Source organism: Elephantulus edwardii, unplaced genomic scaffold (assembly GCF_000299155.1).
Source record: "Elephantulus edwardii isolate Elephantulus edwardi_28Jun2011 unplaced genomic scaffold, EleEdw1.0 scaffold00093, whole genome shotgun sequence".
NCBI classification, from domain to species: Eukaryota; Metazoa; Chordata; class Mammalia; order Macroscelidea; family Macroscelididae; genus Elephantulus; species Elephantulus edwardii.
In genome coordinates, this window is record NW_006399843.1 from 12,835,228 (window position 1) to 12,861,910 (window position 26,683).

The 26,683-nt window shown below is 54.4% G+C and overlaps 1 protein-coding gene across 1 annotated transcript; it reads right to left on the reverse strand.

Annotated features, from left to right (window-relative positions):
* Nucleotides 1-1,723: 1,723 nt before the first annotated feature.
* BCL9L (B-cell CLL/lymphoma 9-like) lies at nucleotides 1,724-15,121 on the reverse strand. Its single transcript, XM_006890839.1, has 8 exons — nucleotides 15,096-15,121; nucleotides 13,442-13,827; nucleotides 12,624-12,743; nucleotides 6,531-6,741; nucleotides 6,257-6,341; nucleotides 3,875-6,161; nucleotides 3,172-3,453; nucleotides 1,724-2,811 (listed from the first exon to the last, which is right to left on the reverse strand). Exons 1-8 carry the CDS (start codon nucleotides 15,119-15,121, stop codon nucleotides 1,724-1,726), a joined length of 4,485 nt encoding a protein of 1,494 aa, XP_006890901.1.
* Between the last annotated feature and the right edge of the window lie 11,562 nt (nucleotides 15,122-26,683).

The window sequence follows — 26,683 nt, forward strand, 5'->3', positions numbered from 1 at the left end:
AGAGAATGACCGGCTGCTGGTGGACTGAGGACAGCACCAGATGTGGGGGATGTGGGGCAAATTCCCTTTGTTAACAGCTGCCAACATGAGACCAGGCTCTAAAGGTCAAGAAGGCTGGGGTGGGAGGCTGCGATAGAAGATGCCCTGTCTAGAAATGGCTCGTGGCCCAGCGCTAAAGGCCTCGGCCAGGGAACTGCCCCGCCACCTCATAAGGCCAGTAAGGAAGTGTGAAAAGGAGAAGTCGTCATCTCCTGGGGGCAAGTAGGGCAATACACCCAGTTGTGTATGGCTTCAGCTCTGACCAGAGGCAGCTGGTAACTCATCTGGGAAGAACTAGGGGTACAGGGGAGCCAGTGGCTGAGCAGGCAGTCCTGCACGCTGGGCTCAGGGACCCTGCCAGGCAGAGGAAGGCAGCAGGAAGCTCCCCTGTCCAACTCCAACACCTCCCCAATCCCATCTCAGGGTGGAGGTGGGGGACAGACAGACTGACTCAGTCAAATGCTTTTCCTTCCTCCTTTTATAAGTAGACAGCAGCCTCTGGAAGATCCAAGGCCCTGGTGGGTACCTGGCCCAGGACCATCCTGGCCACCACAGGCTCAGTGGAATCGGGCCACCTCTCCGCGGCTCCACTCAGAGGCCACAGAGCCACCACCTCTTCCTCTTGTCTTTCCTTACTCTCAGACTAAAGACAGAAGACTTCAAGTTCTGGCTAAGATGTAGCAGCAGCAGGGGACACCCAGACACCCACAGCTGGGAAGCCAGGACACCCGTGTGCTCCCTAAATCACTCAGCAGCAGATAGATAGGCTGCCGCCTGGGGCTCACCAGGTGGAAGCCTAGCAGGTCTGATCTCAATTTAAACATGGGGCATCGATGGTGTTTTATCTCTTGGACAGGGGACAGGCAGATCCTTTACTAACCCAGAGACTGCACACTGTGGGTGGGTGCACGGGACAGTACATCTCTGGGTTCACGGGAACATGGATGGGCCATAGTTGGAAGACAAGGGTAGGGAGAAGAAGGGGGACTGGGGAGAAGGTTTCTTTTATCCTCTTTTGTGTGACTTCTATCAAAACACAGAAATACAGCACACGCACAAACCAGCACAAAAGCGCAGCGCTCTATTTACAGCTCCGGCTGGCACCTGCCCACCTGGCCAGCCGCCTGCAGGGAGGGGTAGGAGAGAGGTCAACCACATCTGCAGGGGAAGACAGAAGGAAAAGCAGGTGGGAGCAGAGGGCCAAGAGGGAGAAGAGACAGAGAGGAGGAACAGGGGGTGAGGGAAGAGCAAGAAAAGTGGGGAAAGTGGAGATTGGAGAAAAGGAAGAGGTGAGGGAAAGAAAACAAGGGATTACTTCCTGACTTCCCTCTCTTTAGATGTGACAAGACTCAGAAGCTGAGGAAGGCAGGTGTAGAGAAAGAGTGTAAGGGGAAATAGAGTTTCCACTGGAACTGGGGATGGGGATAGGGCAGTCCTGGTGGCCAAAATGGAACAAAACTCCAATCCCAATATCCGCCACCCCACCCCTCTCTGCCACCTCCCCCAAGCTGCCAGAATGTTTCCACAAATGCCATTCCCCACACAAGCCCCGCCCACCCCTGCACCCACCCCTCCACCCAGGCCATCCAACACTGGAGAGGAAGAAACTGTCAAGGTTCTCGTTTTGGCAACATCACCCCCAGCTGCGGCCTCTCCGGGGGGGCCATCCGGGGCGGGGGGGATGCTAGAAGGGCAGGTTGGCCATGCTGCCCGGCGCCGGGAGGTAGCCCATCTGGCTGTCCAGAGACACGCTGCGCTGCCGCAGGGGGTGGGACACCATGAGGTTCTGCTGGGGCGGGGGGCCCATGAGGGAGCCCTGCGGCGAGAGCATGTGCGGGGGCTGGCTGTAGACCTCACCCCCGACGATGCGCTGCTTCATCAGCATGAAATTCTGCTGGGCCATGAGGCCTTGTGGAGGTGACATGACGCCCTGGTGCAGGCCGTGGGGCACCATGCCCTGCTGTGGGGGCACACCTGTCCTGCCCAGCAATGACATCTGTCCAGGGTGGCACATGGACATGTTGAGCCCTCTCTGGACGCCCTGCTGGCCCGGAAGGTTGGGGGGCCTTGAGGGGGTCTGCTCCGCCATCATGTTCTGTAGGTTCATGAGATGCAGATTGGGGGGCTGGGCCTTGGGGGGCTGGTTCTCGCTCTTGGGAAAGTACTGGAGGGTGCTGCTTGGCTTCTCAGAGGGAATGATCCTCGACAAATCGAACTCGGGGATCCCCGTCGGGGTGGGCCGGATCACCTCGCTCAGCTCGGGGTCGTTCAGCACTGATGCCACCCCAGGGAGCACACCTGGTGGGTACGCATCGCCCATGCGCCCAGCCATGCCTTTGCCCATCAGGTGCTGCTGGGGGGGCATGGGGCCTGGCTGCTGGTTAGGCAAGTCCTCGGGAGGCAGGGGCATGCCTGAGGGGTAGTGCTGCTGCAGGCCAGGCGCCCCACCCCCGCTTGGGGCCATGGCACTGTGGGGTTGCTGCAGCCGAGGAGGGAAGGGCATTATCTGGGAGGAGCTCGGCACAGGGCCACAGGGGGTGTTCAGAGATTCTGGGCCCCCTGGTGCCATCATCAATGAGTTTTGGGGGGTGCCTCCTGTCCCCTGTGCATTGGGGTGCAGTGGAATGTTGGAGCCCAGAGGGGTTGGGGAGGGCAACATGGTGGGTGGGGGCTCGTGGGACAGGGGCTGCTGGCCTGGCAGGTTCATGCCCATAGGGCTCTGGCCAGCAGCGGAGTTCAGGTGCATCTGCGTGGGCTGGTTGTTGCTGATCCCTATGAAGAAAGAGAAGTTGTGAATGGCACAACCTGGGCAAGATGCAGAGCACAGCCCTTCTGCAGCCCTAGCTTGTGGAGACCCTTGCAGTGGGGGCCTCTCCTCACTGCAAGGGAGGGGGCTTGAAGCTTTCAACAAGAAGCCAGAACCTCAGTCTAGGCTCTCTTCTGCCCTGGGCACTTGAGAGCACTGAGCCTGGGTTCGTGAAATGCTTGTGGTGAGTGTAAAAGATGACACACCCTTCTCCCAGGGCCTTCTAAAAGCAAACGGAAGTCAGACTAGCCAACAACTGGCCATACCAGGCTCTTCCCACCCTTGGCACCCACATCAGCTCCTCTCCCTGGGGCCCTGGCCTCTACCTGGCCCGGAACCCTGCGGTGGTGGTGGTGGCGGCAGCAGGGGCCGGTCGGGCAGCAGCTCGTCGTCTGAGGTGGCAATGGTCTTGATGGCGTTGTGGTAGAGCGGAGTAGAGCTGGGCATGGCGTACTTGGACATCTGGGACATCATCAGCGACAGAGGGTTCTGGGAAGGTGCGGGGTCTGGGGAGGAAGTGAACGGTAGGCTGGGGTTCATGAGGCTGCTGGGGGGGTTGGCGGGAGGTGCAGAAGAGCTATTCCGAGGGCCACTTGGTGGGAGAGCACCTACAGAAGTGAGGGGACAGAAAGAGAGAACGGTGACTGGGATGGAAAGATGAATTGGCTAACAGTGGAGCGTTCTGAAAGAAGTCAGAGCTTCGTACTCCAGATAAGCCCTTGAGGCACATGTTATTCAGATGTCCCACTGAATACAGCCCTGACACTCCCTTATATCTCCATCAACCTCTCCAGCCTCAGGGCCCTGAGCAGTAGGGGAGACCCCAAGTATAACTCTTTCAAATGCCTGAAGGTGAACCCGGTGCTCCCTGAGAACCCTCACCCACCGCTGCCCCAGGCAGAGCAGCCATTTCCAGCCCCACCTAGACACAGATGTCCGAGCCCCACCTCAGCCCAGGAGGCACATATCCACCTCCAGTCTCCCCATACCACCAATTCCACACCCCCTTGGCTGGCCAAGTAGACTCACCCTGCTCCATGTTGCCCAGGGTAGTAGAAGAGTTCATGTTGAGAGGCGGCTGCTTGCTCTGGGAGACTCCAGGGCTGGGCATGGCTGTCTTGGGCGAGGCAACCCAGCCTGGAGAAGGCACCGCCATAGAGGGAGACTTGAGCCTGCTAGGCGAGCCTGTCGGTGAGCGAACACTGAGGGAGGAACTGAGGACCTGGGGTGACTTGAGGGGCCCCGGTGGGTTGGCAGAAGGCAAGGGCACCATCTGTGAGGGCGTCTGGGGTGACTTGAGGTTGGCGGAGGGTGAGGTGACCAGAGGTGAGTGTACCTGGCTAAGGGTTGGTGACTTCAGATGCCCCATGCCCGGTGAGCCCATTTGATTAATACTGATGGTGAGGTCTGAAGGCCGCCTGCCCAGCCCTCGGCTGGGGGCTGAGTGCATGGACCCGGGGGGAGGATTGGACGCAGGGGGCAGAGGCATGTGGCTGAGCCGAGTAGTGCCCACGGTGCCCATGGACATTGAGCTCTGGTCAGGGCTGAACATATCTTGGGTGTTGCCCATGTCCTGGGGCATGGCTTGGTAGGGTCCCTGGTTCCCAGAGAAACCCTGCTGGCCCTGGTTAGGAAACTGCGAAGGCAAGAGCATCTTCTGGGGGCCTCCCATCATGCCACTCCCATTCTGGGTGCGGACTCGGGCCATCTCCTCAGGACTGAGGCCCTGGGGCCCCATCATGTCTCCAGGACCCCGCATCTTCTGTGACATTAGCATCTGCTGCTGCGGGGTCATCTGCACATTCAGGTTCATGTTCATGTTCATGTTCACATTCATATTCATGTTGAGGTTGCCTGGCCCCATGGGTGGATCTACTTCTCTCAAGCCAGACTGTCCCATGGGGGGACTCAGGAGGCCCCTGCCTCCGCCAAACTCCATGCCCATAGGTGCACCTGCCAGGCCTTCGCCACCGGCCATCTGCCCAGAGAACATAGCCGGATCCATCTGGCGATGTGCTTGCATCATCCGCTCCATCTCCATGCCCTGCCCCATGGCCCCTCCGGCCATGCCCAGGGGCCGCTGCATGCTGAGTGATCGCTTCTCCAGCAGCTGGTGCCGCAGCAGCTCCTCACGAACACGTGGCGTCATGAACCGCTCCACCTCACCCTGCCCACCAGGGTAGGGCACGGTGTTCTGGGCAAAATTGCCAGGACCCCCCATGGGGGGCAAGTCTTCGGTCCAGCCCATGCCTGGCCTCACAGGCCGCTGCATGGCATTCATGGGCACTTCCATGGGCATACTCTGCATGCCCCCAAACCCAGGCACCCGCTGCATCTGGTTGCCAGGGAAACGGGGGCCGGGGAAAGGTGGTCCGCCCCGGAGTTGCATGGGATCTTGGACATCCATGGGCCCCCGAAGCTGCGTGCCCATCCCCGGGGGCCATTGGTCACCAGGCTTGCTGTGGTAGGGCGGCGGCGGCCCCCGCACCATCATGCCGCCCATGCCCATCATGTCCTGCAGAGGCCGGCCCCCATGCAGTCCGATCTGCTCCTCCTTCCGCCGCTTCTCCTCATAATACTCCTCCTGCAGCTTGCGCCAGGCCACCTGCTCAGGTGTCAGGCTGTCCTGCCCCAGTCTCTGCATCATCATGTTCATTTGCTGCCCCATGTCCCCGCCTGGGGGGTGCCCAGGCACTTCGTGCTCCAGTGGGGGGCCCCCCAAGTTCTGGGTCTGTGAAATCATGGACTGCAAGGGCTCCTCATACTTCTTCAGCCCACCAGGAGGGGCCACAGGTGGCTGCTGGGGCGCAGGGGGCGCCTGTGCTGGTGGCCCACCCTCGCCTGCACCTCCAGGGGGACCCTTGAGGAAGGGCTCAGCCTCCCCGCTGCGGAGCAGCAGTCGCTCGATGTCTCGAAGGGTCTGCAGGGAACGTTCCCGATGCTCCAGCTGCTCCTTGGACAGGCCCTCAGAGCCCACCAGGCTGCGCTGCCCATTTCCTGTCGGGGTGGTCTCCCCAAGCAAGGCAGGGCCAGGGGCACTGCTGGGGTCACCTCCAGAAGGCAGAGGGTTGTTGGTGGTGACAGCTGTGGGGGTATTCGGGTGGGTGCCCCCAGTTCCTCCACCAGTGCTAGCAGCTCCCACCGAGTTGGGCGTTAGGTCCTGAGTGGTGTCCTCAGGAGGTCCTTCCTGGGGCATAGCTGGGGGGGCACTGCCAGGGGGTGGTGGTGGTGGCAGTGGAGGTGGTTGTGACTGTGGGGTGCCTGCGGACGGTGTGCTTAAGGGTAGTGATTCAGGGGTGGGCGGCACCTTTGGGGCCTGTGGGAAAACAAAGGCAAGGCATGAGACAGAAGGAGGCGCAACAGCCAATCCCTGGTCCCCATTGAGCATAGGGTTCCCCCTGAAGCACTCACCTGGTCCAGCTTGGCCCGGGGCACATTCTGCTGGTGGTAGGTGAGGATGGAGTCTGCCCGGCCCTGCAGCACTGCCTCTGCAGCCCTGAACCAGGAGAAGGGACACAGACTGCTCAGGATAGTGGAAGGAGAGGGTCTTGTCCCTCACTCTGCCCCATCCCTGTCCCCTGCATGCAATGGCTCTGGGCTCCAGGCAGGAGTTGTGCTAATTTCTGGACCCCTGGGAGATACAGTAGGCTGTGGGGAGTGAAGTGACCTCCCTTAAAGGACTTACGTGTTGGCCAGGTGTGTGGTGAAGACGTACACAAACTGTGAGGGCAGCTTTCCTGGGACACCCCCACCACCGCCCCCAGGGGCATCTGGTCGAAGGCCTGGTGGGGGCCCATGAGGGGGGCCTGGTGTGCTGCTCTCACTGAGGGGCAGTTGGGGGGCTTGGCCAGGCCCCAGCTGTGGGGCCGCCATGGCTGGGTCTGCTACATTACAATCTGCACAGGAGAGAAGAGAGATCAAGCAGTGAGATGCAGAAACAACCTGTGGGGACCCGTGGGGAAACAACCCATCCTATATGGGGTGCCCAGTGTCAGAGGCTCACCACCCTTCAGCTCAAGTTCATGGTCATATGTGGCCAACCCTGTTTTCACCAGTTGAGTTCCCACACTTACTTACCCTAGACCTGTCTCTGAGCAGGATGGAAACAGTGGTGACCTTGTACAGAAGCCACTATCTGTCTACCAGTTTGTCAAAATATGGAATCTATGCCACCAGTGTTTCAGATAGCAGCAGGGTCACCCAAAGTGGACAGGGTTCAGCAGAGTTAAAGGCAGTAAAGGAAGAAAGGCCTGGCAATCTACTTCTGGCAATTTGGCAGTGAGAATCTGATTGATCAGAATAGAATAATCTTCAATACAGGGCTGCAAGACGAGACATCTAGGCTGGAAGTCACTCCAGACAATGGCCACAATAATCCAGAACACATCAGAGGTATTGAAGATGGTGCAGGACGGGGCACCAATGTGAAGGGGGTCACGCTGAGATACAGCTGAGTGGGTGGCAGCTGACAGCATATGGGAAGGAAAGAGCTGCCATGGACCTCAACAGCAGGCTCCCAGGTGTAGAATTCTGCTGGGCGCCTTTGCATGTGGTTTCCTCTATCAGCTCATCCCTGGGACAAAAACATCTTAAGTGCCACTAACAGAAGAGGAAACTGAGGCTGGAAAGACTGAAGTAACTCACTCAAGGTTATTAGTTAGCAGTTAGCCTTCACACCTCATAGTCTGTGGATGTGGGCCAATGTCCACTCTCCAGTGACCAAGATGAGTAGTAGAGGAAGAGACTGTACCAACTGACCATTCGAAAAATGAATGGCTTGTAACTCTAGTCTCACCATTCACTTGAGGTCATCTAAATACTATACTCCCTGCATATAATGCACCCATGGAAATACACATGCAAATAACATGCACCATGCACAGGTTGCAAAGATCCACTCTCAAAAACATAATGTGCAGGGGAGGTGGGTAAAGGAAATGGGAAAGACCCGTGAAGTCTGAAAAGGCAGGGCAATAGTGGACATAATCCAATGGGGATTAAGTTTATAAAACACAATGTATGGGAACAATTATATGAAACACAATGTGAATGAAGGGAAGTGTGAAATGCAATGTATAGAATTTTTATGCAAACCTATATAAAATAAAAATTGGGAAAATGTGCATGTTATCTGCTTAAAAATACAGTAAGAAACTTCATTCACTGAGGTTTTTCATCTATAAAAATGGAAACCCAACCCTGCTCCCCACAAGGGGGCAGATCAAAGAAATACCTCTATATAGCGAGTTCAGAGCTGCACCCAAAATAATAAAATCATCTCAGAAACTGACAGGACAGGTTGCCACACAGAGTTCACTTGCAGGATAAGCCAGTTACCCTCAGCACCAAAGAAAGTTTTGTTCTGTGGCTACAAACTTTTCATTCTTAAATCCTCAACCTAGAAAATATCCATTGTGTCTAGAGAAATGAGCAGAAGCATTGTCACCCCAGGCAATAAAGCACTCTCAGTTAATACAAAATAATGAATAGACAGAAGTTGCCTCCTGTAAACCCAGGTGGTGGCCAGCTTCCTGTAGACCCAGCATTGGGCCTACTCCTGGGTTAACCTTCCCTGGCAGCCCCATCCACTGTGGCCCTGCCTTGCTCTGTACTCTGTCTCCCCAATTCTATACAGAACAGAGTTAAAACTTTGAGGGGACTGGAGCACCTATCTCGCTGGGCAAAACTATCCTGAAGAAGAAAAAAGTGTATAGGCAGACCCTACCTACAAGCTAGGAGGTCAGGGAAAGCAGATTTTATTTCAGTAAGGAACTTTCCAGTACAATAATAACAACAATGGAGTCGCTGGTGCCACAACACTATCATGCGCAGCTGCTAACCAAACTCAGGAGAGTCAAGCCTCCCTCCAGGGGCTCAGAGGGCCTGGTGACCCTCCTGTGAAGCAGCAATCACCGAGAACTCCACGAAGCTCTGTCCTACTCCGGCTGCATGGGACTGTTGTGAGTCGGGACCTACCCAGGGACAGCTGCTTTGTAGGTTGTTATGGTTTGTTTTAAATGGTGGTGACAACATACACACCTATGCCAATTCAACAATTTCAACACACAAAAAAGCGAATGCTGCCCCATTCATGCTACCTTTATCAACTCATTTAATCCTCACATCAACCCCAGGAAGTAAATAGCATTTTTACAGAAGAGGAAATGAAGGATTTTTCCCAAATTTATGTAAATAACAAATGGAGGAGTTGGCTGAGGTGAGAAGGATAAGATCATACAAATGGACCATTCAAATGATGTCAGATGCAACTTAAGGCAGTCTGATTGCAAAGCCTGGGCTTGAACCCCTATGTTCTACTGCCACTATGTGAACCTTAATGAAAATAGCTCATCTGAGTATTAGAAACGGGATGTTAGCAATCACTTCTTTTTACTTCCTTGTGTTGTCCAACGTCTTTACAATGGCATATTCCGATGTTCCATAATGTGAATTAGGAGGAAAGTCTTTTCAAAGGTAGTGATCCCATATCCACCACTGTGGGGTTCAGGTCAACATGTCATGGGGAGGGGTCCTGGGCTTACATAACTGTGGAGTTAAGGGTTTACTGTTCGAAATGGCTTCCCCATTCATTAATTTAGGGAGCTCTGGGGGCCTAGTGGCAAGAACTGCACTGCAATTCCAAAGGTACACAATTCAAGGCCACTAGTTGTTCTGAGAGAAGGATGGGTAATCCTGTGTGATTAAATGCCAGCTATGGGTTAATTCTGACTTGAGAGTACACAACAACAACAATATCCATTTACTTATTCAGCTATAAGGATTGGCATGTTAGGGTGTTAGCCTATCCACAAGGAGATTGTCTAGCCTCACCACTAAATTGCGCAGATTCAAAAGTCTCATCACCAGCAAAAAAGAAGCAGGCAGGCATGCAGGCCCTCTGAGGCCAGAGATTGTTGGGCCAACTAGGTTTACAACAGCAGCAGCAGCAGTGGCCAAAGCAAAGCATGATGTGAGCCAGACTGGACCTTGGGGCTGCAACACCACTGGATCAGAGCTAAGAGCCTTTTGCCCAAGTTTGTCACAGGACTGAGGGGAGGGGAGCCAATACTGACAGGATTGAGACTATAACTCTGGCCTAATGCTGTGAGGCTCAAGGCTGAGACTCCAAAGAACACATTCCAGAAGATTTCCTGACTGAATTAACTAATCTGAATTACAGCCTTTTGATTTCCTCATTATGGTTGTATGTGGTCTGAAAGTTATCGCATTGGATTTTGTGCATACTGGACTCGACAGCACCTAACAACAACAACAAAGCAGTAAGATTGGTGCTGGGATGAGGTGAAAGAGGTGCAGGAGCGTGGGGGACATCTGACCTCCTGGAAATTGGTTTTGTACTCTGAGTGCTATTGATGGGGACAGTTCCCCTTTGTGATTGGCAAAGGTCAGATATGGCCATCCCCACAGGGTCCTTGCTCTTTTCACAACAACCTTTAACATTTCAGGCAGCTGTAGAGGTTTGGCATTATGGTCTTAACACACCACCTCCATCAACATGGTCTGTGAATTATTGGAGAGACTGTTTCCTCATCTATAATAAGCCACACAAGGCTGTTACAAGGATTAAATGAAACAAAGTAACAAAGTAGACAGTATACTTTTTTCTTTTTTCTCTTTATAATCCTTAGAAGCCCATGATTGACCCTAAAACCATGAAAATTAGATAGTGTTCAGCTATTTCTGATTACTCTGAACCGGCTCACAATAGAAAGTGTCTGCCCCCCAAGTAAAGTGTGGGGAAAACTTAAACTCAAAATCATATTTTTAAAATGCACCCATGTTTATTGCTGCATTATTCACAACAGCAAAGAGATAGAAGCCCCATCAACAAACAAATGGATAGAGAAGCTGTGGTATATTCACACAACTGAATGCTGCATTGAAAAACAAGGAACTCATGTAATATTATTCAAAATGGGTGACTCTAGAGGACATTATGCTGAGTGAAGTATCTCAGTCACAAAAGGACAAATACTGCATGGTGCCACTGTTGTAAAACAGGTGTGAACTTGGGGTTGGGGAGAGACTGAGAGAGATGGGTTCAATAATGTATACTGCACTGAAAAAGATGAGTGAGAAAACGGTTTAAAATGGTTATGTGATTAGGTATTTTTGTCATGATAGGAGTCTAGAGGGAAGGTTATATGGTGGAGTGAACCTGGGGGAGGGGTTGTAAAGCAATTAAAGAATTTTTCTTTTACTTTTACAAGAGAGAAATGTACTAGGAGGGGAGGCTTGGGAGGGGAAAAAGTGCAACAATGAATGAATGGAAATCCAAAGTCTCAGTAAAGTTTTACTGAAATTAATAATAAATTTAAATAAAACAAAAAGAACACATTTGCTATGAATAAATTATTGAACACACACACACAAAAGAGAGAGAAGCAACCCAAGCGTGCATCAACAGATATAAAAACTATGGGTCATTCACACAATGGAATATTATACAGCTCTGAAAAACAATGAACTCCTAAAACATTAAACCACATAAGGGAGCCTGAAGGACATCATGCTGAGTGACATATCTGAGTCACAAAAGGACAAGTATTGCTTAAGACTGCTGTTGTAATATAGGATGGACACGAGGACATTGACGAGAGAATGTGAAAAGAGTGGACAGATGATAAACACCGCATTGGAGCAAATAAGGGGAAGAACTGTCTGAAAGGAACATACAATTAGGCATTATATGTAGGACAACAATTTGGAATTGCAGGGTAGGCTGAGAGAGGGAAGAAAATGTTCAACAATGATTTTTTTTTAATTATCAAAAATTTTTAAAAGACCAAAACTTCAAGCTTACTGAAGACTGATGGGACCCCTGAGTCAATTTCCTGTCAATCAACAGGCCTATAAAATTATCAACACCACCAAGGGAAAATGTCAACCATGAATCAGAGAGCAGCACTACGCTAGGGATAAAGTTCAGAAGGCAGGTAAGGACAAGAAAGAAGGAAATATGGAAATAAGAAGCAGGGAGGAAGTAGGAAGAGTGCAGTTACAATGTGCAGGATTGTTATCAATGTCAGGAAACAAAATGTGTATGAACTGTATACTCATTCAAAGCACAATTAAAATTTTACAAAAATAGTTTTCTTACATTGGGGAAAAAGGTTTCTAATTGAATATCCTCTGGCCAGCTTCACATATGTTATGGTATCCCCAAGGGCAGAGCCTACGTCTAACTCTGCATCATTTCAGAAAGGCCCAAATACACATTTAATAAATGAACAGAAACAGACATCCACCATACCCACTCCTCACTGTCCTCTGACGCATGTCCCAAGCACTGGCCAAGAGTCAATTAGAGGTTAGGGATGGATGCCAGAGACCCAGCCAAGTGTCAGCTGTAACCCAGACTTAGCACAGCTTTGTAAAACGGAGCCAACTGTCGGGGCTCCCAGATGCTAACCTCACCCCCTTCCACCATTGACCAGTAGATGGCAGCACAGGCCAGGAATTCATAGGTAAAATGATTTGGCAGCATGGCCATGAGAAAAGGGCCACCTAAGGTTCACTCCACCCTACCTTAGTCCCCAGGGTATGTGGAAAGAAGGGGCTAGCCTATCACAGAGGAGAAAGGATGGAGTCCGAGCAATAGGATGGGAGAGAAGACTCTTGGCTTCCACATCCCACTCCTTGCCCACCCTCAGCACTTGGACTGAGAAGAGAGAGGGTCCCTAAGGACAGCCACCCCGGAGTCATTCCCACCCCAGGTCACCATTAACCAAACAGCCTGGCACAGGCGGGCACTCACTGTGGGTGGCCCCAATGGGCTTGTCATCCTCCTCGCTGTCGGGTCCTGAGCACCATTCGTCCCCGCTGTAAGGCTGCTTCCGCTCCAGCACACAGCGCCGCTTACTCCGAGGGGCCACCTCTGCTCAGACAGGAGGGGAGGCAGGCATCAGCCACCGTGAGAGGAGTGCCCAGAGGCTCCCGCCTCCTATTCCCAGAAGCCTGGCCACCAGCTTGGGACATCCCTCCCAGGCTCCATCCCCAAGATGCCCCATCCCAGAGGGCACTGCCCCGGCTGTGGTGGGCACCTTGCCAGGGCCTGGCCCCCACCACACCATTTGCTTCTGATTTCACTCTGCAGCCCTGGCTGCCCGGCTCCCCTCCCCCCTCCCCAGCACCAAGCACAGCATAATCCCCAACCACAACTGGTTCTAATTAGAGCTGGGGTGGGGAGGGGGAAGCCGCTACTACTCCTCCAAGCCCCAGTGCCTGCTCCCAAATGACTCCTGCCAGCCTGGGATAGCTGCGGGTCCCGGCTCTTCACCCCAAAGCACCTTCCTCTCCCCATCTAGGTGCTCTCCTGGGCTATGAAGAAGGGGAAGGAGCCAGAAACCCCCACCAATGGGCCCAGAAATCGCCTCTCAGACCAACCTCAATCCCAAGAGATTGGCTAGTTTGGGGTTGGTGAGGGCGATGCTGGTAAGAGAAAGCTGTCACCTGCATAAATGCAGGAGAGGAGCAAGGGCTGAGGTTCAGGTAAATGGGAAGGGGATGATCACCAGACAAGTCTGAGCCCTGGACCATAGAGATGCTGGCACCCTGGGTCAGGAAATGGCATACCTTTGGCCTCTGATTCCAGGGAGGGAGTCCCAGCCTCTCGCTGTTCTCCAGAGTCCACGGACACACTACGTTCTCTCTTCACCTTGCCCTTGAGTGAGCTGAAAGGGGGCACTCCTGCCTGGGGGTTCTTCAGACTTGAGTTGCTGGGTGAGATCTGGTTGGCCTTGGCCCCATGGTTTCCCGCCCCCACGCCCTTCGTGCCCAAGTTGCAGGTGGGTCCTTGGTTCACATTCTGGTGCTGGGATTGGGCCCCGCCATTCCCTGTCTTGCCATGATTGGTCAATTTATTTTCTGGGTGCATTGGCTTGGCTGGGGCAGGGGGGCAGTGGCCGCGGGGGGACAGCGGCGGGCTCCCTGGAGCTTCTCTCCTCCTGGGGTGGGGTAACCTGGAGGAATGTGGGAGAGATGTGAAACATTAATCTTGCCAGGAGTTAGGCATCCCTGGACTTCAAGTGCCCCTTCCAACCTCCCCCAATGGTGAGGGGAGCTGAGTGGCATCTCAAGGCCACCAGCTGTCCCATCTCCTCCTGCAGCCCCTCAGAGATGTCCTTTTCTACCTTGAGAAGTGGAGGCAGGACAATGTGTGCCTGTACACACGAAGACACATGTGCATATGCAAAATACAATTCAACCAAAAGCCAGGGTCCTGAGTTAGCCGACTCTCGCCCCCACTCCCAGTGTCCATCAGTCGGCTAGCTTCCATAGCAACCCCCCTCTACAGCACCTGACCAATATACTAAAGCATTTTCTCTTCTAGGGCTTGTGGTCTTCAGGTTCCTCTAAGTCCCAAACCTTATCCCAATCTTCAACTTATTCCCACGTGTCCAAAGATCAGCAGGCAAGGGCCATGGGACCTGAAGGTAACAACTCACACCCCTGATATATTTGGAAAGGGGAAGGGTGCACACTAGAAAGTGGTACCCACTCTTCCAGACAGTTCCCAGTGAGGGAAGGGAAGACCTGAAGAGGGATGAAGCCAGCAGGCCTGGAGGGAGGCAGGCAAGCGCAAGAGGAAAGGGGGAGGGGAATGGTGAGCCCAGAGCACTGGAGTGCAGCTTCAAGCCAAGGAATCCTGCAGCCTAGGCTGCGGGCCCTTTAAGCTCCAGCCCGCTCCCCCTGCCGCCTCCCCCTCCCCGGAGACCTATTAATAGCCGCTGGAAAGATCACATCACGGGAGAGGATATTTATCCCCCCTCATTCCACACCAGCTCAGATTTATTTCAGCTCTGCTGTCCTGCTGCTGCCGCCGCCTGGCCCTGTCTGCCTGCTTCTCCTAGGGAGGGGGAGGGAGGCAGGCCCCGTCCCCTGACTCCCCTCCCACTCCCAGCTAGACTGGGAGGAGAGGGCGCTAGGGACGGACAGTGTGGGCAGGGGTCAGATCTAACTGTTATAAGGTGAGAAGATCTGGAAGGGGCTAGAAGCAGCAGGCTTAGCTGATTGCCAGTATCCTCTGGCCCTTGGGGCCTGGAAGCTGCTGTGGGGACCTAAGCGAGCACCTTCCCTTTCTGACACCGTTTAGCCCACCTGTGGCCTAGAAGGCAGGTGCCCAGGTGAGCGCCCTCTCCAAGCCTGCACGGCTCGCTCACTCTGCATCGCACTTCCGGGCCCTTCCCTTCCCCACACACACATCCCACCCTCCACGACACCCACACACCTTGTCTTGTTAGCCAGGATCCTCATGGCTCCCACACTGAGTGGGGCTACGGCCCCTGTGTGTGCCCAGGGCCCAGCCAGGTACTCGGGACAGGAGCACGGACTGCAGCAACAAGCCCCAAAGAGAAAACTTGTAACTTAGGGAGGAGGTGTGGGGAGGGGAGGGGAGTAGGGAGGACCCAATAGCCCTGGGAAGAGGGAAATGGATGTGGAAGGGTGGGGCTGGAAAGGGAGGCCTTCCAGGTGAGGTCTCAATCCTAGAGGCCAGCCCTCCCACACCTTACCCTCAGGGAGCTTGTAGTCTCTAGCCATCTCCCGGGGCTGCAGAGCAGATTAACGAAAAGCACAGGTGTGAAAGGTGCCGCGTGGGACAGCCTAGTGGTCTGCTCTGAGCCCGGTGTGCTGTGGGAGGGCTCCCGCACCCTGACAAGCCCCTCACCCCGGATGGGGAACCCCTCACGCTCCGCCCCCTGCGCTGTGCCCTTCCCCGGGGCACCCTAGCCGTGGAGGGGGCTGGGGCTGGGGACACTGCCCCGCCCCCAGCTCGAGGCCTAGCCCGTGCCCATCCCAGCAGGCCCGGGCGGGCAGCGTGAGGCCTGGCGGGGCCCCGGGGCTGCAGCTGGGCTCTTCTGGAGACCAGTAACGCTGGCTCAGATTCCTCCCCGACCGCAAGAATGCAGGAGCTTCCCCTCCCCCCTGCACCCCCACCCCACCCCCTCCGGCAGAGCCAGCGAGCGAGCCAGCCAGGGCGCGAGCAGCCAGCCTGACAGCACTGCAGAGGGGTTGTCCGGGCCCACGCACGCGCGCACGCACGCACCACCCGAGTGGACGAACACACGGAGAAGTCCTGGGAGGGACCCACCGCGGGGCTGGCGCCTCGGCGGGGCCCGGTGAAGCCGGGGCTCGGATCCCGACCGCCACGCGAACTCTGACTCACACACACTCTCAGCTCACACGTGGACAGGGAGACAAAGACACGCACGGAGTCCGGAAACTAGGCGCGCGCTCCCGCCAAGCACTCAGAGGTTCGCTGTGAGGCAGGGAAGCGGTGGCCAAAGCAGAAGCGACGGAGACAGCCTGGGGCAAAGGCAGACAAGGCGGCGACCAGAGAGCGGAGGGAGAGAGCCCTGGACTCATTTGGCAGATGAAAAGACTGAGGCCTAGCGACAAGTGAGCCCTAGAAAGTTGAGGCTGGTAGTTACAAAGAAGCACACTCAGAAGGCCATAGATACACCAACAAACAGACTTACACAAACAGAAGTCTCACCCCGCCGCCCCCTGCCCTGCCCCCCACCCCTAGCAGATCCTGTTAGGAGTGGGGAAGGGGAGGAGTCTGAGCTGGGTGGCCCGTAGCTTTGTCCTGATGGTAGGCCCACCCGACCAGAAGCTGGATGCACACTTCGCTGATTCCAGAAAACACGTTGGAAGCCGAACTAGGACCTCTGAGATGAGGGTGCCCAACACTCACCCTGTGGGGTGTCTAACCCTAATATCACCCGGGGGGGGGCATTAGCCTTGCCTCTGAGGAGGAAGACTCTCTGGGAAATGTTCCAAAGTCCACGGACAGGCTGGGAATTCGCTGGCCTGCCCCATCTCGCGCAGCACAGCCACCTCTCAGCTGGAAGCACCTCAAGAAAGAGCCTAGCAGGGGTCGCTAGAGGGGCACCTGGATTTAGGAACCCATCTCCGGCTCTGCGGTCAATGCATCTTCACATTCACTACCTCACAAATAACTAAAACCACCTCACAGGCCTTCACGAGGAAACTCAGGACTGGGGAAAAGGGCCTGACTTGTCCTGGCTCCCACGACCAGTAAGCGGCAGCACCGGGCCCCGAGTCCTCAGTGCCTTTCCCCCTACATGGTGATGTCCCCTCGAAGAAGCAGGGATCTTCATCCAAGCCTGCGCCAGACACATTCCAGCCACCACCTTGGCCCAGCTCTCTGGGGGGGGGGGGGGAGCGAACGACAGAGCAAGGCCCAGCTTCATATGTTTGCAGTCTCAAAAGTTTAAGACCCGCAGTAATTTTGAAAGGAAGCCCCAGTGATGTGGTGCGGTGCAGTAATGTTTCTAGATGAAAGGTGAGCGGTTCAAATCCACCAACAGCTGCACGGGAGATGGACCATTTCCTCCATTCATTTATATTTATTCCCTGAGAAACCCGATAGAGGGTGGGAATCTACTGGGTTTGGGGTAATATTTTTGGTAGGGGCTGTTAGAAAATCTACTTCCTACGGGTGGCCCCAGTCAGGTTAAGACTCCTCCCCTCTGGGACTCCACCCCCTCGCCCCCACCCAGCCGCAGGGCAAGCTGAGTCAAGCAGCGATGAGTCAGGACTTTCCCAACCTACCCCCTACTCCCCCTCAACCCTCCAGAAGCCCGCCCAGTTCCCCGAGACCCCTCCTCCTTCGCACAGTCCCCGCTCTGAAGAGCTGGAAGGCCACAGGGATGGGAACCAGCAAGACTGACTCCCAGCTGGGTCATTTTTAAACAGTGTTGAGCGAAAGGGGCTTCCTTGCGCCAGGCGGGCCAGAAGGCTCTGAGCTGGATGACAGAAGAGCTCGAGCTCTGGGGCCCGCACCGCGCTCTTGGGGGCTGACGTGTGCTCACAAACAGGGATCAGGTGCAGGCCACCTGAGTGACAGATCAGGTGCATCCCAAGAGAGGGGAGTCCCAGAAGTGAGGCTTCGGAGACAAAGGGCTGGAGATGACTCGCCCTCCCTGTGTAACTGGCAGAGTCCCTGGGTAGTACAAATGATTAACATGCTGGACTCCTAGCCAAAAGGGTGGAGGCTTGAGGTCACCCAGCAGTGCCTCAGAAGGAAGACCTGGCAATCAACAACAACAACAAAACAGCAGCCTTTGAAAACCTATGGAATACAGTTCTACTCTGACACACGTGGTGCTCTGACACACCTCATGCTCTATGTTGAAACCAATTCCAGGTGTCCTCCAGGGAGAAGCAGCTGGGGTTAAAGTGGGGCTGACCCCTGGGTAGGAAGAAGGCATTGATGTGCCGTGACACACCAGCTCTGTTCACTCAGGATCGAACTGCATGGCAGGCGATCACACACCCAGTGACAACCTGCCTATTCCCAGCTGCTCCCACTTCGGGAGCCTCTGCTTGGAAGCTAGACGGGCCACTTGTCTCCAGCTCAAAGCCATGGGAAAGAGGCAGGGAAGGCAGGGCTTGATGAGATGTGCTCTCACATGTAGTGAGTGGACAGGCCCGGAGAGGAAAAGGTCCCTGTAATAGTGGACAGGCCCCACTAAGAGCAAGGAGGGGGGTGGGTTCCTTAGCCTCTCACTTAAAAGGAGACAGCCTCAAACCTCACATCCCTGTCTCTCCTAGGTGTCAGGACTCCAAGGTCCCCTAAAGCTCCCTTTTATCATTCAGGTCATTTCCTCTTCCTGAGGTGACTCAGCCAGGTGGGGAGGTCTAGGATCCATAGCCCGCAGGAAACCTGATCACGGACCAAGGTATTGGTATTGGACCTTCTACATGGGGACTTCCAGGCTCAGGGGGCTTCCCCTTGCTCTGGTTCCTAGTAGCGTTCCTCACTCCCCCTCTCCCCAGTGCAAAGGAGACCATGCAAATCAGCCATTTCTGCCTGGGAGTTTCCAGCTTCACCCCACCTGCCCTCAAAGTGACAATGTCAGGCAACTCCAGCCCTTTAGGGCCGTGGAAACTCCTGGTCCTGGCCCCTTCTTGTCTAAGGTCTTTGAACAGGGTTCTTCTGGGGCGTTCTGCCCTTCTGGAGCCCACAGGAAAAGGTGGTTATTGCCTGGGCAGTTCTGAGGTCACATCACTTCTCTTGTCTTCTGCAGCTAGTGCCAGGATCCTTGGGTCTGGGGCCTAGCCTAGTCCTGGCAGTGAGATGCCCCTAAAAGCTGCTGCCCAATCCCTGGAGGTCCCTCCTACAGTGGGAGGGGAGAGGAGGAGTGGGGGGCATAAGGAAACAAGACAGGGCAGGAAGCCCAGGCAGGCGGCGGGCACTCTGGGCCAGGCACAAACAGCCGACACAGGAAACCACAGCCCACCCCCGCCCACCCCACCCACCCAAGGCTCTGGGAGAGAGGAGTGCCAGGCCTGGTTCCCCAGCAGGGGCAAAGGCCAGGGGTTAGCCCAGGGCAAGGGAGGAGTAAAACACCTTTCAGTGCCCTCCTAGCCCCAGACCCCACCTGAGGAGAGGGAGAGGAAGTAAGGCTGGCAGGGATGGTGCTGCCACTTTAAATCCACCGAAATCCTGAGCTAGGCCCAACCCAGCTCTGGTTTCACAGGAAGGAAAGGCGCTTAGGAGCCAGTAGGGCAGGCGGTGGTGGCTGGAATTAGCCCCACCGGCCCAAATATATCTGGTCTCCGCCTTGCCATCCAAGTGGCACTTCCTGCCCCCTGGCACCTGTGACAGGATGGGGGTGGGAGAGGGTCTAGGTGCTGCTCCCTTCCCTGTGGAAGACCCCAGTCTCAGGAGGTGCCCTGGTGCTAACTATACATAGGTAGATGGTGACTTCCCAAGCCTTGATTGGTGGGAAGAAGGATGGGCAGGGGTGACTCCCTGTGGCCCCTCACCTGGCCTCTGTTCTCCAAGGGGTTAATCTGGCCCCTGTTTGGGGGGATGGGGGTGACCGAGGAACCTCCTCCAAACTGCCTGGCTGCTGGGAACAATGGGGCCATTGTGGGAGGAGTGGAGTGCGGGCAGACTGCTGGCACAGGCTGTGCACCGCGGGGCGGGGACCTCACCCAGCGCCTGCAGCCTGCTGGGCCCTCTCCCCCAGGTACTGCCAGAGGCCAGTCATCCTCCCAGCCCCCTCCCTCGCCTGCCCAGACTCTTGGCAACAGCAGTGCCTACAGGGCCGTAGCACTCTGCCCACTTTGACATCCAGACTGCCTTGACCCTACAGGAAGCAGGGGCATGTGGGCCAGGACAGGGTGGGGTGGGGGTGAGACAGGATGTATGCCCGTGATCCTCCTGCAGGGAAGACAGGAAGGCCAAATGGGGTTTCTGGTGTCAGTCCTGGCACCCTCAGGCAAGAAAGGCTTAGGGGACTAAGAAAGCAGTGAGTGGCAGGGTCCTTGTCCCCCACATCTTTCCCTGTATCCATTCATTCCTTAAACCTGCTCCTGCAGGAAACCCACTAGTTGAGCAGCCTCACTGTCTGGAATTGAGGTGCTGGCTAGCGGCCAAACCAACATGCCTGGCCCCTTCCGAGTTGTAGGACCTTGTCCACCCCTTAGTCTTACTAAACCTCAGTTTCTCTGTCTGAAAAATTATAATTATTTTCTAGATTGAGATCATATTGGTAAAAATTATCTTCACAGAATACCTATGACATACCACCAGACTTTGACAGTCTACCTCTGAATCTCCTGTCCCCTCATTACCTTCTGCTATGGCCTTCCAATACATGGGCATCTAGTAAAGGTCAGCATTGTCCAGATAGCTGCCCTTTAAATATCCAAGTGTACGGAGCCCATGGGCATTATATTTTTTTAAAAAAAACACCACTGACCCTTCAAAAGGTTTTCTGAGACAGTAAATTGCATGGGAGGAAACTGCTCATCTTTCTCCCACAGAGCAGGTAGTGTATATGAACTCCCTGCCTTTGGGTTGGCAGTGCAACTTCTTACCCAGTAGATGATCAAAGCTCCCTGGGCATCATAATTGTTGTTCTTAGATGCCATCGAGTTAAATATGACTCATAGCAACCCTATGAACATCAGATCTAAACCCAGTCCTGTTCTGTACCATCCTCCCAATCTCTAGCATACATTGCTGCAGTCACTGTGTCAATCCATTTCGTTAAGGGTCTTCCTCTCTTTCACCAACTCTCCACTTTTCCAAGCATGATGTCTCTCTCCAAGGAATAGCCTCTCCTAGCAACATGTGTTGTTGATTCTTGTTGTATACCGTGAGTTGGAATTGACCCATAGCTGACCTTCAAGCAGGTTTTCAGAGGCTGGAAATCGCATGGGAGGAGACTGCCACCTTTCTCGTGTGGAAGAGCTGGCGGATTCGAACCACAAAGCTTTGCATTGGTAGCACAATTCCTTACCACTAATCCACCAGAGTTCCAGCAACATGTAGTGGAATCAAGTAAAAAGACTTGGCTCTCTCACTGCCATCTCTGCTAGTGCTCCCATAGTTATCACTCTGCTCATCAAGTCAAAGTGAACTCCAAGAATGCTTGTCCACTGTCAGCCACAGGTCTGCCTCAAAGCCCCAGGAGACAGTGAAGGGGAGCTCCTTTCCTTGCCTGCTTGACCCCTTGGCAGTCACCCTGCAGTGTCCGGGCCAGAAAGAAGCTTGAAGCTACTCTTGCCATGGACCTCATAAGAAGTGGAGGGTCTGAAAAAGGAAATAAACTGAAGCATGAAGTTCTAAAAACTAGGGATGCAGGAAGAAAGCCTGGTCTGTTCCCCTCCAGAGAAGGCTAGATCCCTCACAGTGAATCCAGAAGCCACCAAAGGGTTAACAGGGCCCTAAAAATAACCTGCTCTCAGCAGGACCTGCCGATCGGAACCCTCCAGCCATCTGTTCCCATTTTCTCCTGTTCACATTAGAACATCTGAAACCAGCCCCAGAGCCCCAGCCCAAACCCAAAAATAGCCCCAGCCTACCCTGAGGAACAGGCCCCAGGGGCTGGGCGTGCACACACACACATGCACACATACACACACACACACACACACACACACACACACACACACACAGCTTGGCCAGCCTTCAGTGAAGCCTGGCCCAGGTGACTCGAGGCCCTCACACCCAGGCCTGTGAAAGGGAGTACCCCTCCTGGTCCCAGAAGGTGTGAGCCAGGCCAGGGGCTCCTACTCATCACTTTTGGAACCAGACCCCAGAGAAGGCACTTCCTAGCCAACCCAGGCTCAGACCCAGAACCCTGACCTTCTAGCCACTTTTGCCATTTCCAAAGTTACTCCAAAGATTCAGACACTGATGCGTTAGATTCCAGCCACCTGTCTGCCTAGCTCTCCTCACTGTGGGTATCTGACCCCTGCTATCCTCTCTTAGACCCTACTACCAAAAGTTCCCTAAATCCCAGGGTCCCACCATCCCACTCTCATCCTAGGACTTGCAGGAGCTCTGCCCTTCTCACATCCCTCAGCAGTTTTTCCCCCCAGGCCCTCAGGATAAAGCACAACTTTTCCAGCTCCATGACACTTAGCCACTGCAGCCTGGGAGCAGACTCTGAGGGCGTCCTGTCTGGGGGCACTGTGGGTGCTGAAGTTATCCCTGCTCCTGCTGGCTTACAGCAAGTGTCAGGAGTGCCCACCTGGCTTCTTTTTACCCCAGACCTGGACACCATCCTTCCACACTCAGGAGGACGTCCAGGTGGGATACAGGGAATAAAGTGGAAGCTGGGTCCTGAGGCAGGTCTAATCATTGCAAGCCATGTAACAGCTCCACTTCTCTCCCTCACCACTTTCCTCCCCAAGGAAGGGCCTGACCCCTAGGCCAAGAAGGAGAGGAGGCAGCCAGCCATTTAAGGACAGAATGTCTTGCTTAGGCTGGTGAAAGAACAGAGCAGCAGAGGTGGGAGGGTTGCTGGAGGCAATGGGAGCCAACAACCCCGGGGGAGTGTCGGGAGCATGTCCTGAGTTCTCCAGGCCCTTCCCCAGGTTATTTGGCCAACTTGCAAATAAGATGTCAGCCAGAACCAACAGTGGAGAAACTGAGGCAGCAAGAAGGTAGGCCTACAAGGGCATAGAGAGGGGCAAACTCCAGGAGTCTGATGCCTTGGAAAAGCCTTTCTCTTCACTGTACCCACACTGGGTTTCTCCCCATCATTTCCTCCCCTGCTAAAGCCCCTGAGACAGTCAAGAGCTCCTGTGATGAACTGTGTCTAATAATAATGATGACCCTCTCTAACATTTATTGAGCATTTACTCTGCATCAAGCAATCTGGCGTCACTTCTTTACATTCGCTATCTAACTTAAAGCTCAGAAAGGGTCCACAAGCAGTTTTTTAAGTCCAACTTTACAGATAAGAAAACTAAGGTACAGGGAAGCTAAACAATTTGACTAAAGCACATGGTCAAGAGTAGAGGCGGCAGGATTTGAACTCAAGCAAATAGATTTTTAACCCTTTCACAATGCAGATTCACCATGGTCTCATTCCATGAACTATAAAGAAGGAGGTGGTGGCCCGGTCTCACTCCCTCAATCCACACACATTCCCTCCATGATAGTTATGTACCAGGCCTGTGCTAGAGGCCACAGTTTCTTCCAGGGAAGAGATCAAAGGGAGAGCACCACTCCCCACCTCCTCAACACAGGTGTCTGAGCTGGCTGGTGCTCTAAGAGCAAAGTTCTTAGGCTCCCTCTCAGCCCCGCCCACCCCAATCTGTTACCTCTTCACCCATTCTGGTCCCTAAGGGACAGTCAGGGTCCAGACAGGTTACCAGGACAACACCACAAAGCCCCAGTGAAAGATGCCAATAGGCTAGGGAGGAGCCTGCTGCCCTTCCCACTTCCCAGGTATGGGGTCAAAGGTCAAGTGGGAGTAGCATACAAGCCCTGCCCCCTACCCCAGCCACACCTGTCACTGTCCGCACTTCCTTTACTGCCTGAACTGGAAGCAGGACCACTTTGTCCCTGTCCCTGAAGGGTAGTGGCGTTCCTCCAGCAGAGAGGGTGGGGGGTTAGTTGGATCCATTAGAAGCCCCTCCCTCCTGAAGACAGTCCAGGAGGGCTCCTCCCTGTCCCTGTCTTTCTCCAGCTTTCCCTAGTCAGACCCAGAGCCCACAGGAGTGTTTGTTGTGAATTCAGGGAGTTGTTGCTAAGTAAGGAAGGAGGGTGGAGAGGGGAGGAGGGAGATGGCAGGATGGACAGAGGCTTTGTGTGCTGTGTTTGTGTCTGTTTGCTGTGTGTACCTCTCTGTATATCATACAGTATTCTGTATGTGCTCTGTGTGTGTGTCTGTGTGTGTGTCTAGGGGCCCAGGCAGAAATCGCATTATAGTGGCTGGTAGCCACCCTGCCTTTGACTCAACCAACTGGAGTCACAGGAGGCGGGGAACTGTACTTGGATGATCAGGAAACACTACCTAGACCTCCAGGGCTGACTGGTCAGAGCTCCCACAACCTCCCACCCCAGGAAAGGCTCAATCCCAGAGAAAGGTGGGGGCTGTCACTACTCTGGCACTTTAACCCTTCCTTTACCAGCCCAGCACTACCCAGCACCAGGTTATAGGACTATTTGGGCCTCCCAGGAATGGAGAAAGGAAGGAAAGGTGAAGTGGGGGCAGAAAGCCAGGAGGAAGGAGCCCAAAAAGACAAAAAGCCAAGCAGCACGCTAAGCCAGGACAATGCAGAGGCTGAGGACACACACAGCACACAGACCTCTCACCTCAGGAATCTATGTGGGTCAGGCTCAGGCTCAAGGGTGTGGTCTGGGATGGGGGATCCCTGTGGAGAGAGGGTCACAGCTAGAAGCTCCCTTTCCTCCCCAGACCCCCTCACCGCCAGCAATCTATGCCCCTGCTTCCTCCCCTGACCCGTGCCCCACCCCCACACCACCACACACCGCATAAACATGTACGCACATACACAGAGCTTGCAGCTCCAGGAAGTCTACGCTGACCGCCCCCCCCCCCACACCCCGCAGGACTTCTGTGGATTGGCTGGGAGCCAGGTCTGACCCAGCAGCCCCACCACACTGCTCCCCTCCCTGTCCAGCAAGCAGGGAAGTAGAAGGCACTGGAGATGCCCTGGAGCACAGACCCTGGGGAGAAGGGAGGGTGGGACAATTCTCTGGGCCTGGCCTGGTGACCAGGGGGAGGGGATGGACAGGCATGGTGAAAGATCTCAGCTTCCAGCTACTTCAGAGTTGTCCCCAGAGCAAAGAAGGGCTATGTGTCCTATCTACGTCCCTGTGTGGTCTCCTTGGTTACACACCTTGTCTCCTGAAGAAGTTCTAGGGACCTGGCCAGGTTGGGAGGGACTAGGGTGAGAAAATCAGGTCTTAGCAGTTAGTAAAAGGGGGCTGAGGGCCGGGTGAAGCTCCCACAGGCAGGCCGGAGGCTGGTGGCTGGGCTCAGTTTGTACTGGGGGTCAAAGGGGAGTTCTTTTCCGAAGAATTCTGGGAGAGACGCCAACTAGAGCAAGCTACTAACCACCCCTCCCTCTCTCTCACTGCACTGGGGGGGGGGGGGCTTTTCTCTGCCAACCAGACTTAACCCTCTCCAAGCCTATGCTGCTACCTTGACCCAAAGTGGGCGATTGGAGGAGTGGCCTCCTGCTGGGCTTAACTCCCAGTTCTCACACATTGGTGCTAAAAAGGCTGGTTCCACATGGCCCAGCCTGGCCCGGCCCCACCTCCACCTGGGTGACTCTCTGGGCTCATCTCCTGAAAGTGTCTGCAGTGACGTGTGTGTGCGTGTCTCAGGGATAGAGATTGAGAAACAAACTGAAAATTCCTTGCCAAGGCCCTCCCCTTGCTAGGTCACTGAGCAGTGTACCAACCTGTGCCTCTACTCCTCCCTGCTGTCTACTGTGTCCAGGGACCAGAGGCCATGGTACTAGGGCGGGAGGGCACAGATACAGGACAATGACAATTTATTCTTAAGCCTACCACCTACTGCCTTTATAAGCCCTTGACACAAACAGCTACCAATCTCTTCATCTTCATGATTTCCTCACAAGTGGGTCTAGAGGAAAGCATTCATTTACAGCCTGCAATCTCGTGGAGGGAAACCAAGTCATAGTGAGGCTGTTAAGGGTTCTAGTGCCTGCATCCCCATCCTGCATAACTACCCTTGCTTTGAAGAAGGGGGAGGGGAAGAAATCCTCACTGACAGCCCCTCCGCATAGAATACTAACTGAAGCAGGAAGGAATGGAGTTAAACATGAAGAAGGACTTCCCAGAATCGGAACACTCAGGGCTGCAGTGGCAGCTGGCCCCATCCAAATGCCTTACATTTCTGGGGTAGCACATCACGCCCTTAGAACTCCAAGACCCTCTGTCTTCTCCCCGGGCTGGAAATACGAATGCCTTTTCTTGCTGCCTTCTGGAGAAGTCTACTATTCTCAATCTTCAATTTGCCAACAAGTTCCCAGATTTGATATGGCTGGCAATGCTTGTTCCCAAATCAAGCAAGAGACTCTCAGGCCTTTTAGAGAAATGACAACCACCCTCTTCCGAGTTAACAGCCCTCAACATGTGATCAGGACAAGAAGGTGAGCTAGTAGTAGGGAATCCTTGGGTATGGCATTCATGAGGGAAGAGGCTGAGAACCCAGGCTTCAGGAGCATTTTATCCAAAAGTCCTCCCTCTCCACCACTCTCTCTTCAAGGACCACTGAACTGCCAGAAGCCTTGGCTCCACTCCAAGAAACCTCCCCTTCAAAGGGCCGAGGACTCCATGTCCCAGGGAAATGAGGGAGACCTGTGACCACACACCCCAGACATGTTCAGAGGGAGGAGAGAACGGCAGGGTGCACGCATATGTACACACATCAAAGAGACACACCCCCAGGCACATGCACTCCCCAGAAGTACCCCCTAGACACACACGTGTGGCCGAGAAACAGATAACTTCCAAAGTCATACAGGCAAGATACCTTAAAAAAAAAA

Coding starts and splice junctions, on each gene's coding strand:
- BCL9L (XM_006890839.1), bottom strand. CDS start 15,121: ATGAGGATCCTGGCTAACAAGACAAG. Junction 3,454..3,874: donor CCTGGGCAACATGGAGCAGG/GTGAGTCTACTT, acceptor TCACTTCTGTAG/GTGCTCTCCCACCAAGTGGC. Junction 2,812..3,171: donor ACCGCAGGGTTCCGGGCCAG/GTAGAGGCCAGG, acceptor CTTTCTTCATAG/GGATCAGCAACAACCAGCCC.